At 43.3% G+C, this 14,783-nt stretch overlaps 1 protein-coding gene across 1 annotated transcript; it reads right to left on the reverse strand.

Moving 5' to 3' along the window:
* Positions 1–5,286: 5,286 nt before the first annotated feature.
* CALCOCO2 (calcium binding and coiled-coil domain 2) lies at positions 5,287–13,936 on the reverse strand. Its single transcript, XM_065750040.1, has 13 exons — positions 13,855–13,936; positions 12,321–12,509; positions 11,693–11,795; positions 11,203–11,336; positions 10,609–10,734; positions 9,998–10,125; positions 9,792–9,882; positions 9,514–9,636; positions 8,695–8,781; positions 7,665–7,760; positions 7,139–7,280; positions 6,704–6,741; positions 5,287–6,221 (listed from the first exon to the last, which is right to left on the reverse strand). The coding sequence occupies exons 2-13, from the start codon at positions 12,498–12,500 to the stop codon at positions 6,039–6,041; spliced, it is 1,431 nt and encodes a 476-aa protein (XP_065606112.1). The 5' UTR covers positions 12,501–12,509; positions 13,855–13,936; the 3' UTR covers positions 5,287–6,038.
* Positions 13,937–14,783: the final 847 nt, after the last annotated feature.

A 14,783-nucleotide genomic window follows, 5' to 3' on the forward strand; every position in this document is an offset into this window, starting at 1 on the left:
TAGCAAGAAAGTGTGTGTCCCCATTTTAATTGATTGATTAAGAAAAGCAAAACAAGTCATTGAAGTTGTAATATCAGAGAAGGCACTTCTTGAAGGTGTGAAAAACACAGCGCTGCCTGAAGGATTCTGACATTGCCTGTGTCATCTAGTGAACAGCCCTTCCTTTCCAACATACTGGATCAGATCTATCCTAGCAATCACCCTCCTTAAAGGAGAATCGTCAAGTTCAGTGTCTCCACTAAGAGAAGTGTGGGTTCATAAACTGCTACCATCAGGTAATAACTCCTAGAGATTAAAATTCCATATGCAAGCTGTACTACATAACATACAGTACCTGCTCTCAGAAATATAAGTGCAACTAAAAAGGAATTCACCACACTGTGTGGCTTGTGAAACTGCAACTTGCTATTAAACACAGACAATTGTAGTGTAAAAAATATTCAGAGTCTTTAGATTTCCCATATTTTTGTCTTTTTTTGTTGTTGTCATTATTTGTTTCTGGTTGCATTTAGATGCTATAATCATGACCAAGGCCCCACAGGAATACACATTATAAAAGCACATGCAATATTCTAGTCTCATCCTGTTAGTGGAGAAGGGATGCAGGCAGGGTATGAGACATACAGATGTAAGTGCCTCAGGGCTTGAGTTATCAACTCACTCTCACAGCAGCTGCTCCCACTGGCAGATTTCTTATGGATCTGCAGAGGATTGGTACAGGCTGATGAACCCCACCAGATTTTTCAGGCTGGCAAAACCATTGGGAAGGGTTAAAAACTCCCTGGAGTCTGAAGAACATCAATCCCTTTTGGCAGCCATCCATTTTTTTCTCCATCCTGGCTCACTTCTTGTGCTGTGCAGCCTTTCTCAAAATGAGTGTTAAATCTGGTGAGGGAGAGGAGGATTATGCCACACATTTTCTGAGAGACTTTGGCTAAATTCCTTCATGTTTGTGTGGCTGTTTCTGTATCTATAGCACAGAGGTAATATTTAATTACATAATATAGAGCATAAGTCTCTTAAGACCCACTTCTTCAGTCCTTGTGAGGTTGTAATGTGGAAGGAGCTATATTTTAAAGTAATTAATTTAGCATCTGTGTTGCTGATGGCTTTATTGTATTTTAGGCTTTCAGTGCCAGACTAGTAATTATGTAAGACTATAAGCCCTGGGCACTCTGAAGCTAGTGGAAGCTTTGTCACCAATGTCATTTTTTATTTCTATTACATGGTAAACCAGGGTGCAAGTGTACCTTTAAGCCTAAAGTGACCTTGCATACAAATTTTAATGAGCTCTGGAGCTCTTGAACTCTTAAATAGGGCACCATGTAGTCCCACCTGCTTTGCAAGAGGGATGGGCACAAATATGGCTGTGCCTTGATCCAAGCCAATCATAATATATCCCATAATATAGCCAATGGAGAATGGATGAGTGAGCTCAAGTTCTTTCCTTGACGGCTGAAGTGTTGCATGCAGCAGGATGTTATGATCTCTGCAGACAGCTAAGCTAATGATATTTTGGGGAGTGACTAAATAAGGTCAAGGAACATTGTAGTTACTGGCCAGATCCAGTGAACCACAGAAACATTGCTATTTGGATCAGGGTACGGTGTTAATTTTTCCCTGAAGGCAGTTTGGACTGACTAGGGAGGTTAAAAAAAATCATCCTGAAAAGTCCTGTTTTTACTAACAACAAGAGACAGTCTATATGGCATCACTTCAGTAGCTCTACTATTTAAACTGTGATCAAAAACTAACACAACCCTCTATTTGCTGAGATTTACTACTTCACAGACCAACAGAGCGAAATGTAAACTTCAGCACATCCATCTTTATTCCACAAGCATCTCTGGTTCTGTTATCCCCCTTCCCAGTCCCCCTGGATGAATAGCCCTCCCTGCCTTGCCATGCTGAATAGGCCAGGTGACTCCAAAACCAGCCACCCAGCAGATGCTTCAGCACTACCAACTGTTCTGAATCCCCCACCTCTTCTCCAGTTCATCTTTTTTTTTCCCCCCCTTCCTTTCTTCCCCTGTGTCCTACCAATCTAGGCTGCCTGGCACATGCTGCAAGCTGCAGTCCCACTGGAGTGATATTGTGATGGAAATGAGGGAGGGGATCCAGGCAGAACTGCACAGATTTACAGCACTCTAAGGGTTTCCATTAAAATCCTTGACAACTTGTTATTTATGAGTAGACCAACAGCTCTTCTAATATCCAGGGCCTAGACCCCATTCACTTCAATAATGCTGGTTTGGAATAAATGAGCCAGAGGATGGAAACCAGTTCTGTTAGTATAATGGAGGAGGCTAATAGCTGTTTAGAGAAAACAACTGATCTAATTCTGGGACCCAACCGTTTCACCAATGAAACTGTAAAGATTTGATTCTTCAGTGCTTTTCAGATAGGGATTTAATTCAGAACAAAGCGTGTGATAAACAGCAGTATTCTGATTTCATGCCTTTATGTACCCACTTTGACTGTCTTATTTGTGCTACTGTGCTAGAGCTAAGGGGACTCACTAACTCCTGGATAAGCAAGAATAGGTCATTTTGAATCTCCACAGCAAAACAAAGACAAAGAAAAAAATTGTCCTCAAAAAATAACAAAGGCAACAAAAAAAGCTCCACCTAAGTAATCTTAATTTTTCAGTCTCACAGGGACACGTGAGCATTTCCTTCCCCAGATTTTTCTGAGCTGCCCCATCTTAAACAGCCTGGCAGTTTGTTTCAGTGTTATTTTTAAACCATTTTTTAACCATGATTGCATTCCCTAGTCTGTTCCTTTTCCCATAATTGACATGCCAAATACAGAAGCACTGCCACTTGCTAAGAAAGTACAGCCCTGATCCCTGAAATAAGGACTCTGATGTTCAAAACACTTTAACTCTTAGGATGTGCATTATACTGCTGTAAAGAATTATCGATCTCTTCTGCTGTGTCTTAAAATCAATCTGACAAGTTGATTATCAAGCAAAATCACTCAGTTGCTGGCTTGGACATGGCTTTCCTTCTCCTCTATTGTTCACCTGCGCCTTGTCTATTTACATTCCTTTTGTTAGGAACCTTTTAATTTTCTTTCTGCTTCCTCTGCTCTCTGCAGGAGCCTCATTAAGGTGGAGAGAAGCAGCAGCAGGACTCCCAGCCTGCATTCTGGCAGCTCTGCCAGATGGACCCCACTCTATGCCTCTATCTGTCCTCACCCTAAACCTCAGCACTGTGATTTCTGAGGAGAAAGACAGTGCTGAAGGCCCACCTTGTTCAGTGAGAAAGAGGAAGGCATAGATAGGTAAAGAGAAACCAGCAAGGGTGGAGGAAAGAGGCTGCCAAAGTGAGTGAGGGGACTGTGGCTGTGAGATTGGGAATCAGTTTTTGAAAGGAGCAGAGCCACCCATCAGCCTTTCAGAGGCCCTGACTTTCAAGACTGAAAGAGATTGAGAATCTGGAAGCTGTAACTGTCTACTTCGTGGCCAGTCTCTTCTGCACTAAAAAAATAACTTTCTGGCAGGCAAAACAATGGTCTTTCTGATGGTCTTTTCTGCCAGTAGTTTGGTGCCCTGTGCCTTCGACAGCGTGCCGTTGCAGCTGGGAGATGTTGTCATCTGGTTTGTATTTGATATCCACAGACATTTGGCCTGCAAAACTTTTATATATTAAAATACAAATATATTTTAAATATTTATATATAATAAATGCCCATTCAGCCAGATTCCACATGATTTCAGATACATCAGTGTAAACTGGATCTCATCCAAAGTATATCTAATTATCAGCCATTTGAGCTTTTTCTATACTAAACCATACAATTGAGATAGGGTTGAAACGCTGTAATTCCAAATGCTAAATGCAGAAGCAGTGTAAATAAAGCTGCAAATTACAAGTACAATGAAAATTGGCTGAGAAAATACAGTGTAGTTTGAACTTGGAGGGAAATTGGTCCCTGGCTGCTCAGAATGCATCAGGCTGAAGCATGTTATATGTCTTGGAAGTCTGAATCTGCATCATTATTACACAAAACAAATGGCATACCTTAAAATGCTTTAAAAATGCAGCATCCTCACGAGATTTATTGCAGTCTGACCCCCTCTGCTGGCCAGCTGCTTGCTGACTGTGTCCTAGGGCTGGCACTCAAACCAGGCTCTGAGGTTTTGAGATGATAGGAGCTGGCAAACAGAAAACTGTAGGCACCAGAGAAAAAGGGGTGGAAGCAACACCAACACTTGGCACTGATAGCTCAGGGACATAGCTAGTACTGTAACACAACTAACCACAAGTGACAGGGTTTGGCTTTAGGATTTGACTGCTAAAGCCAGCATTAACATTAGTGTAGAAAATGAGCAGGCCTGATAAGTGGTATTTGGGTGAGCTACTGGGGTTTTAACAAAGACTGCTTCTGTCAAGATATAAAGCAGTAAAAGAATAAAAGTGTAATTTTCAGTGAGGGCACGTGGAAAAGCTTTGGGGTGGGAGCATTTTCTTGGAAAACAATGGGATACTTCCTGAGGAAACATGCTCAGTTAAAAAACAGCCTCATAACGATAGAACATTTGATTGTCAAAACTGGGATAAAGATATATATTAACGTTCCTGATGTACTATAGTGACCATTAACTTCGTATCCTTTGGCTTTCTTGATATATTCCCATGCTGAGAGGAACCAGTGAAGATCTGCCAGTTAAATATATGCTATTAAACAGCAGCATTCCCACTAATGACTGAGATATTATGTTGTAGCTAAAAGTGATTCAGAGATGTGCTTAAGTACTTTTTAGAGAAAAGCTTCAGAAAGTAATTGAAGCCTTGCAAGTAGCTCCATTAAGACAATGACAATTCCTCCAATTTATTTAAAATAACTTGACATGTTTTTCAAGGACTTTCTCAATACAGCTTTTATTTTTATCTGGTCTTATTTTCTGTTACAGAATTTTTAAAATAATGCTTACCTGTATAGTACATCTTAAAGACAGAAATACTCTATTTAACCCCAGATTGATTAAAATGTACCATCAAAATATTTTGAAATGCTCTTAATATATTGTCTTAAAACTCTATGTATTCTCTTGCTTCTAATGTGGAGCAGGAAACGTCTACTACAGCTGGATAATAAAACTTCACCCATTTGTATGTGCACAGACAAAAGAACTGTTAATCATAACTTGAAAATCCCAAAGCAGAAATAAAAATAGTAACTGGATAATCCATCCACAAACCATTGTAATATCCCAAGGCACTTAGCAGATTTGAATCACGTTTTGTTTTAAGAACAGGCCCTTCATTTTAAATCTTTTCATCACTTCCTCTAAATGGGGATGCCCAGTTACAAGACTGAGAAGCCATTTATCCTCAGCACTGTCATGACAACTCAGCTGCTGCTTTCCTATAGGCTCCATGGCATGCTGACTTTCCCTATTTCAGAAACATCAGGGTTCCCTCACCGTGAAATGGATGCATGACAGTGTCAGAGTGACTGCACCAGCACAGGTTGTATCACCATTTGCTTTAAGTCTGTTCTTACAGGAAGAAAAGGACAGCAGTGCATGCACCTTGCTCTACACTAAGCTATACTGCCTGCTGTAAGAAGAGCCTTAGAGCTTTAGATCTGCAAGTAAGTAGCTTCTTTATAATATGTGTTTCACTTTTTAAAGACTAAAGGCAAAAGAAGAAAGGAAACCTTTGTATTTCTTAGTATTTAACTCTGTATTCCAGAAGCTGAACCAGGCTGAAGGTGTGGTCCTAAAGCAATGCTTCTGGTCTTTGGTTAGCAATCACAGTGCTCTATTGAATAATAAAACCATTATAATAAAGCTGAATCAGCTGAGTACAGAAAACTGCTGTACTAGATCCATATGTATTTGGCCCTACCTGGATGAATAGTTACTAATTACAGCATTTGTAACTCGTTTAACAAGCACAGTTGTTTGATCCAAGACAGAGGAGTTAAAGGGATGACAATTCCATTTCTTATAGATCAAGTCTAGAGAATAATTTTGGTCTATTCTAAGCTGCAGCCTCTGACACCTGTTCTACAGAACAGATTGGGATTCATAATTTTTCCAGGCTATGGCAATACATATGGTCATCAAACACCTGCTGACAGGACGTGATAAAGGTCTCATTGCAGACTGGGCACTCCAGAAGATGGCTCTGCACATGGGCCTCGTAGTCTCTTATGTCAATATCATCAGGAAAAATGTCATTGCACACAGGACATTTCCTTACAGAATCCTGAAGAACAAAGGAAATACAAATAAATACAATCTGTATTTGCATTCAAAAAGAAGAAAAAAGTTTACTAGTCAGACATTATCACCTCTGGACAAGTCTTTCTGACTTGCAATACACTGAACTTTCCAAATGTCTCCAAACATCTCTAAATAATACTAAGTAAAACTCCCAAATAGCACATGTCTATGTCTGCAATATGAAATAAGGTATTTAGCAGCTGCATGCTGTTCATTCTGAAATTACATGCTGCCACAAGTTGTTCTTTAAAGATTAAGATGAGCAGAACGTCCCTTCCCCAACACAACTGTTATTAATTCTACAGGTTAAGTGCACGTGCTTCCACTTTGTTGTCCTCTATATTACCATGACTAAAACAACGTGGACAACTGCCTACAGAACTGAACTTGGTGCTTCTCAATTCCAACTACTAATTACTTTCTGTGAGGCACTAATTCATGACCACTCTTGTCTCCTTTACTTACTATTCCCACGGCTCTTGCCTCCTGGCTTTCTCCTGCAGCTGGGAAAAAAAAAATAAAAAGTTAATTTGGACACTTCAAATGATTAATGATGTCACGTGTCAATAACTAGTAAATGAAACCTGAGGATGTGGCTCTGGCTCTAAACTTTTATATTTAGCACTGTGGAAACTGGACGCAAGCCACAGAACTTGACAAATGAATTAGATAACAGCTGTCTCTCTCTGCAGAAAATGACAGACAGCTGATGACTTAAATCAGCTTTTAACATCTGGCAGCATTTTGCAGCTGCCAAGTCACCTGCACAGATACAAAGCGACGCAGGGGTACTGCTAAAAGTGTATTTTCTACAGTACCCAATTTCAAAGGGAGGACAACTTGTTGAGACCCTTACTGCCATGTGTTTGCAGTATCAGACAGAATGCCAAGTATTCTCACCATGATATGGATTTCTAAATACAAAGCCTTTTATTTCACGAGTTGGAACTGAAGCATTGGCTTGTGAAACAACAGAAGAGGAAGAAGCACCTCTAGTCTTAGAGAGACGCCTCAGGAGGGAATCATTCTCTTTCCTTAGTTTCTGCAAAGGGACAGAAGGGTAGAATTAATTTCCAGAAGCTCAGGAGACCATTTCAGTGAGAAGTTACACTTTGAACTAACATAGATCCTTTCTTAAACCAGAATAAAAATTGCTCTTAAGTTTTTAGACAGCTGAATCTCAGTCCAGCTTGACAGAAAGTGAAGAAAGGAAGTGCAAGGATCTATTCTGTGGCCTGCTCAGAAAGGCAGACAGGGTGACTGCAGTAGAGTAATACATTTTTAAAGACAGAAGAGAATCCTGCAGTCACACAGGCACAGGCAGCGAGCTGTTTGGTGGAAGGCCAATAGAACTGAACTCCAGCTGGACAGATTTGTGTGATATTCAATGTACGAGAAAGGCAAGGGACTTGTGACAAGTTCTCACCTGATTTTTCTCATCAGATTCCTTCTTTGCTGCTTGCAAATTCTGAAACAAACGCCTCTGCTCTTCAAGCTCCTTCATTAAGTCACTCTTTTGTTGCTATGAAGGAAGAGTGTTATTAGTTAAACTGTTGGACACTGGCAAACAAAAGGAGGTCAGTTCCAAGCGCTGTTCACATATACAGGCAGCCTCTAACTGCATTCACTACCAACACATAAATGTTCACTTGAAGTAGGAGTCTCACCATCTTGTAGTTTTTGACCTAGGACAACTCTGTGTCACCAATCACTTAAGCTCTGTATTTTCATTACAGCAAGAGAGGATCACCCTCTCAGACCTCCACAGGGAACATAGTACATGTCAAAGTGAGAGGTTAAAGAAAAGGAATGACAACAATTCCACCCTGGCAGGTAAGAGCCTTCCAAGTCTGACACACTTCCTGCTACTATGACATTTGCATTGACTGTGGGTAGCTAGTACATCCTTAGGAATTAATCTTCTATTAAATCTTGAATTCAATCAGTAAATTAGATAAGCTAGAGTACTTAAAGACTGTGAAGTCATTCTTGAAGTATTACTCTAAGAATCTTGAGTATTTGGCATCATAGCAGAGGCATTCACATCTATTTTAGGCAGCTAATTTTCAGAGTAGAGCCTCCAGAAGTGTCCTGAGTAGCACATGCAGAAAGGGAAACGTTTTTAGAAGGTCACAGAGGACAAAAGGCTAAAGATTTTCTTTTCTAACCTTCACATTCCTTCAAGGAGTGACTTTCAGGGCTGAAATTTGTCAACTGCTTCTAGAAGACCTGCAGGAGTTACCTAAGACAAGCAAGCCTTTTGACCATAAACTTAAATTCATCATGTATACAGGCATGTGCAATATCTTAGAGAAATTGTGATGGTTCTGCAAATTGAAAAAGGGTTTAAATAAATGTCAGCTCCCCTACACACACACACACACACACACACCAGCAAATTCTATGAGTCTTTTTGAGACCACCACCCCAGCTGCATCCCTTGAAATGCTGGGCACCTGTTCATTCTGCAGACGAATTGTCAGGTTGGCCTCTGTTCCCCTCAAGTGCTCCAGGCAATGTTTAAGTTCTTTCTTTTGCTCTTCCTGATCAGAATTCCCACATTTTCACAGGTAGAGTTGCAAAGGAAATGTCATAGAAAGGAGGTGTCAGGTAAGGATGTGAAGCAGAGCATCAAACTATAGAATAGAAACTTGATACTGTAAAGCTTGTTTCAGGGCATTCTGACTATATTGCATCTTTTCATGTCATTGATTATTAAACGCCAAATCTACAGTAGTAAAGATGAGAAAGTGACAAAATGTAAGCGGACAGGAGACCAGCAAGGTTGCTTCCATCTCTCCAGTTACTCATCAGCTTCCTGTTGGAGCTACAATTAACTACAGATAGCCTAGGCATATTTAAGATACTTGCTTTATTTATACAAGTCTCCGTCCTGAAACAGTTTTGCTCAGTTGCAACAGTTTGCAATCAGCTAAGTATCAATTCTGAATTCCTGCCTACCTACTTCATCAAAAAAGATGAAGACAGAGATTGAATTTTCTTGCTACAGAGAATCAGAATTAGGAAGTCTACTAATTCAGGCATCTCTTCCAAAACTAAAATGTCTGTATGTACTACAAGAATCTGTAAGATGGTGTATTCACTGAACTACCTATGTGGACACTCATACCACAATGGAGATTCCTCTCTCTGTCATGAAATCCCCTGCTCTTTTTGTAAGATTGAGCTGTATTTCCACATAGTCACTGCAAAGGACACCACTCAGCCTCTTCCCTGGCTTCCCCAAGCACCATAATATTCAGGAAAGGTTTTACCTTTTGAGTTATAGTCGCACATAACTGGTTATTCTCTTCCTTTAAACTTTCACACTGCTTAGTCTTGTCTTGGTCCACGTGAACCAGGTCTTCAATTTCTTTCTCACAATTCAGAAGCTGAGACTACGGAGAAAGAAGAATGGGCAGCAAGTGAATACAAATAGTTGTGTCTGAGAAGCACAGGCTCCTTTTGCTGCATGAAGCAAATCTCCAGAACCTGTGGGTGACCATCAGAGACGGTCCATAAACACAAAGGAGGGAATCTACTTGTTTTCTACCTGCAGGTGATCAACGTGATCCAGGGCTGTTTTCAGTTTGGTTTCCAGATGTTCCTTTTCAGAGGTTACATTCTGAACTTGCTCTTTGAATCTATTCAAAGCAAGTCAAAACACAGCACACTTTCACAAAAGGAAATTTAAACCACAACAGCAAGATGTTTGCCTACACGGAATCCTGTTTTAGTTGATCCTGTGGATACACTTACTGGTGCAGCTCTGCCTCTCTGCACTCATTCAGCTCCTTCAGATGTTTATTTTCCTTTCTCAGTGAATTCAGCTCCAGCTCCAGTTTTTCCGTGCTGCTCCTAAAGGACTCTAAAGCATCCTGTAGCTCCTGAAAATCAAAATGAGGTCAGGAGGAGGAAAAATGGGGCTCAGGCAATAGCACTCCTCTGCACTGGAACTGCAAAATGCAACACTTGTAGGCAGCCCATCTGAAGGAGGAAAATCTCTCCCTTGTATCTTTCAGACCTTGTTTTGTATATATTAAGCCCTGAGCAAAACTGAAAGAGAAAACAAGAGCATTAGAAACAGGACTGGGCTTGCAATTTTAGGACAGCCTACCAAACATTTCTGAAAACTCTCCTTCCTGTATGTTCCTGAACTCCGTGTTCGATGATGCTTCCTGTGCATCACTATTCTTCTGATCATAGCAGAGGTGCTGTACCTCTTGTTAAATGATTAAATAGATAACATGGGAAGAAAACTCCTAACTTTCTCCAGGAAGCATACAACAGAGCACAAACTGACTCGGTCTTTTTTTACTCTACCTTTCAGAATTAAAGCTTCTGACTTCACATATGAACTTTTGTTGTACCTGTGTCTTCTTGAGTTCTTCCTGCAGATCTCTGTTTTGTTTTTGGAGACTTGCACAGTTGGCTTGCAGCTCTTCATTTTCTTTAAGCAAATTTTTGTTTTGTAGTTCAATCTCTTCCACTTCTCCCTAGCAAGCAAAGTTGTTTAAGCTGTAATGGGAGCATTAAAAAACTATGCTCCAAATAGCTCTATGTGAAGAACAAAAAAAGAAGAATTCTGCAAAAGGAAACACCCAGTGCTTCCTCATGCTTTCACTAGTAGTTCAGACCAGATGACTTCTTCACTCTTTGCAGTCTGTCCAAAGCTGACCATCAACCCAATCCTTGAATACCAAGCACACATCACCTCTGACCTTTTAAATTTAAAAAAAAAATTGCAAAGGCCTGCAATTTTTTTTGAAGTTTGTAAGATTAGGAGCAAGCACCTACAGTCTATGTAATAATAAACAAAAGGGCTGTATACAGAACACTGCAAAATAAATGTGCTTGGCTTCACAATACCTCAGTTATTGTCCGTGTGCATGCTGTTACTCCCATCTAATTGAAGGCAAATAAAAGCAAAGGCAGGAAGAAACAGGGGAAGAGAGGATACACACCTGTGTGGTAACCACCAGAATATCATCCTCAGTCTCTGCTCTGAACTGGAAAGGCACACTGGCTCCACGGATCATACCATCCTGGTCAATGTAGCAGAACTGATAGTATTCATCATCTTTGGGCAGGTAGTAAGCTTCAGACAAACACAACAACACTGTCATATGCAGCTTCCAATTATTTTAGTACCTTAACTATAGAGCACAGAAAGTCAGAAGCTAAGAAAACAAATGTCTTTAATATTGTTCCTCCACCATTACTAGTTCTTTGTGACAGTGACTGGAACACAAACAACATCACTCAGTCAGGACTGTAGAGCCCAGTCTGTCTGTTAGGTTGTTGGGATTTGAAGTTTACCAAAGCACATTACTAAGATATTCTGTAATTCTGAATGTAACAGTTATTAATGGAAGCAGCGTGGGAGTTTGTGTGTGCATGCCTGCGTGTGCACCCACACGTATTTTCTGTGAGTGACCCAACCTCCCAGCCCACCTTTGAACTGGATCTGTTGCTGCACTGCGGTATCACCACGGACATTACTGGGCCGAGGAGCCCACATGAATGTGTAATATTCTCGGGTTGTCTTCCATCCCACCTGCAACAGCAAAATTCTGATAAGGGATTACACAATTCACATTTATCCTATGGCAACTGGACAGCATTTCTACATAGATGAGCTAACAGGAGGACTTCTGTATCAAAATTCTGAGCTCCTAGAGTTGTGGTCTGTGTGTTAATTAAAGAACCTCACCAGTTTATGCCTTATTCTATGGACTGCATGAGTCAGATGAGGGCAGCATTGAAGTAGGAATCACGCAGGAAGGGATGGTGCCAGTATGGCCTTTAATACAATTGTTCTTCACTGATTCTGTGAATCGTAGTCTTGCTTGATTAGCTGTGAAGCTGTTCAAGTAACAGCAATTTTGGCTGTCTCTCCCTGGGCACAAGTAAAACCTTGCATTACACAAGGTCATCGCTGAAAATAAATCCCTTACCCTGTTCTACCAAAGCCTTAATGCCTTTCTTAAGGCTGAAGTATTAAGTAAATGACAAATAATTTGTTTCTGTCAGCTTCTGCCTCTTCATACTTGGCATAGCTGGTTTCACACTCCTTACTTACCCGGAAGATGCCCACCCAGTCCTTCCCACGAGGAACTATGTTCTGTGTGAGAGTATAGTAACAGGTTACATCTCCTCCAGGAACATAAAATTTCTCCACATTGTTAAAGATGACTTGGGAGAAGTGGCCCTTGTCTAAAAGAACAGCAGAAGTGGGAGGTTCATCTGATATCCCATCCATTGTGGAAGTCTACAAGAGGAGAAAGTGTAATGTGATTACCTCACCTCCACACGCTGCCAATATAATCACGCCCAGGGAGGATATGAAGAGGACCAGTTTGCGAGTGACAGAGCTGTAAGGTCCAAAATCCTCTACAAATGGACCAGTATTTGTCAGCAGGGCACACAGGAACACTGCAGTCACTGCTGCCATGAGGCTGCTCCTTAGACCCAAGGCCATTTGGAGATCCTCTTAGCAATGTAAGACTGACCACTGCTTCCCAGCCACAGTATCTGGGGCTCTGGGGCTGCCACCGTGACACAACAACCTTTCTTCTGCTTAGTACCCTGTAAGCCAGACCCCAGTCGATCCTACAGATCTACCACACAGAAGAGAGGCAGCAGTGCCTTCTAGCAGTGAAAGCATGCACGCATGCCTACTGGTGAGATTCAGTGCCTGGATGCAGCAAAACAATGCATTTTGCTGAAAAAAGAAGAAAAAAAAAAGGGTTGTTTTCAGCAAAAATAACTGTAATCTTGCAGAAAAGCAACCCCAACGATCACACAGGCTGTGCTGATGATAGAGTGTGCAGCTCATTTCCAGGAATTAGAGGGGAAAAACATCTTATTAACGTTGAAATATCAACAGTTTGGAAGTGATCTGTGCAGGAAGAGGCCCTGTAAAGCTGCATCCATTACGACAGTCACTGCTGCACCTTTGCAGATGGCAATGAGTAATGGTCAGTCCCAACCCACAGCCGAAGTAATGAGATAATTACACCTTACATAGAGCAATATGGATCATACAGCACTTCCTCTGATATTCATGGGCCCACCTCTTTCTGGGGACTTTTGGTTGGCTTTCTTTTGCTGTTGCTTTCTCCTCTTAGCATTCCAAAAATTTACTTTGGGGAAGAGATTGCTCTGGGAAGAACTGACAGCAGCCTTCCAATACTTAGAAGCAGGAAGGAAATCAACTTTTTTATGCAGGTAGATAGCGAAAAGGCAAGAGGGAAACTTTTAAACTAAAAGAGGGGAGATTTAGATTACTGAGAGGTGCTGGCACAGGCTGCTCCCATCCCTAGAGCTGCGCAAGGCCAGCTTGGATGAGGCCCTGCCCAGTCTGATGTAGCAGCTGACAACCCTGCCCATGGCAGGGGGGTGCAACTATGCGATCCTCGAGATCCTTTCCAATTCAAGCTCCACCGCCCCAGAACCTGCGCTCACCGCCAGGAATCGAATGTGAAAGTGCCTTCGCAGCCAGCGAGCCCCGTCCCCGCCTCAACCTCGGCCTCTCACCGTACCCTGTAAGAGGCGGGGGGCAATGGGACTGTAGGGCGTCCCCAGGACCCCGCGCCCCGTCCGGGCTCACTCACCGAGAGGCACGGCCGGAGAGCTCCGGGCTGCGAGGAGGAAGGAGAGTACCAGGAAAGGGCCGGGCTGGGCCGAGCCGCCCCACACGGCGACACCGCCCCGGAGCCAGCCCCGCCCGCGCTGCTGGGATTTGTAGTTCGGTGCACCGGAGCAGGGACCGCCCCCGGTATGGGGTGGGGTCGGGGGGTACCGGCGCGGGCTCCCCGGGGCCGCCGGCTTCACCGAGAGCACAGAGAGCCGGGAACGCACCGCAGGCTGAGCATGCCGTGCTTTAACAAACCACAAGGGAGCACCGGAGAAAACACCCGAACCGAACCGAACCGAACCGAACCGAACCGAACCGAACCGAACCGAGCACAGCCGGACAGCCGAGCCCACCCCGCCGTGACCGCCGCCGTCTCTATGGTTGGAGGAGCGACCCCGAGCGCCGCATGGTCCTCCGGGAGACCTCCGAGCCGCCAGCCAATCGCAAAGCGAGTAGCAAAAATAACCAACCAATGGAGGCCCGCGTCGTTGACGCTGCCCTCCCGCCCTCGTGCTGCTATCCCGGATGCTGGTGGGAGGAGCTCGCTGAGCTGCGGCCAATGGGGAGAGCGGATGTTGTCCCAGAGTGCTGCGCGCCGCGTGCCGCGGCAGCCAATCGGCGCGGAGGACGCTGAGGGACACGGCAAGGTGAGCGGGGCGGGGGCGCGCTCTCCTTTCACAGCCGCCGCCGTCGCAGCCCCGAGCGGACGCCGTGCAGGTGGGGCTGCGAGCGGACCCCGCGGGCTGAGGCTTGAGCTGTGGGGTGGAGGACTAAGTCCTTCTACGGGGCTCGTCTGCTGTCCCCTGCTGCGGCCGAGGCTCGGTTGTGCTGAGGTGGTTCTGGGGAGTTTGGCGTGGGGAAGGGCAGAAATGCGGATCTGCAGGGGTGGGCCGCGAGGTAGCAGTG

This window comes from Cyrtonyx montezumae, unplaced genomic scaffold (assembly GCF_038088225.1).
Source record: "Cyrtonyx montezumae isolate F1298 unplaced genomic scaffold, pur_monq_1.0 scaffold_61, whole genome shotgun sequence".
In the NCBI taxonomy this organism is placed as follows: domain Eukaryota; kingdom Metazoa; phylum Chordata; class Aves; order Galliformes; family Odontophoridae; genus Cyrtonyx; species Cyrtonyx montezumae.

What these genes read in the sequence shown, in the direction of transcription:
- CALCOCO2 (XM_065750040.1), bottom strand. Translation starts at nt 12,500, where the DNA reads ATGGATGGGATATCAGATGAACCTCCCACTTCTGCTGTTCTTTTAGAC. An exon ending in GCAACAGATCCAGTTCAAAG is followed by an intron (nt 11,337 to 11,692) that starts GTGGGCTGGGAG and finishes GTTTGTCTGAAG; the next exon opens with CTTACTACCTGCCCAAAGAT. An exon ending in GTGCGACTATAACTCAAAAG is followed by an intron (nt 8,782 to 9,513) that starts GTAAAACCTTTC and finishes AATTCTGATCAG; the next exon opens with GAAGAGCAAAAGAAAGAACT.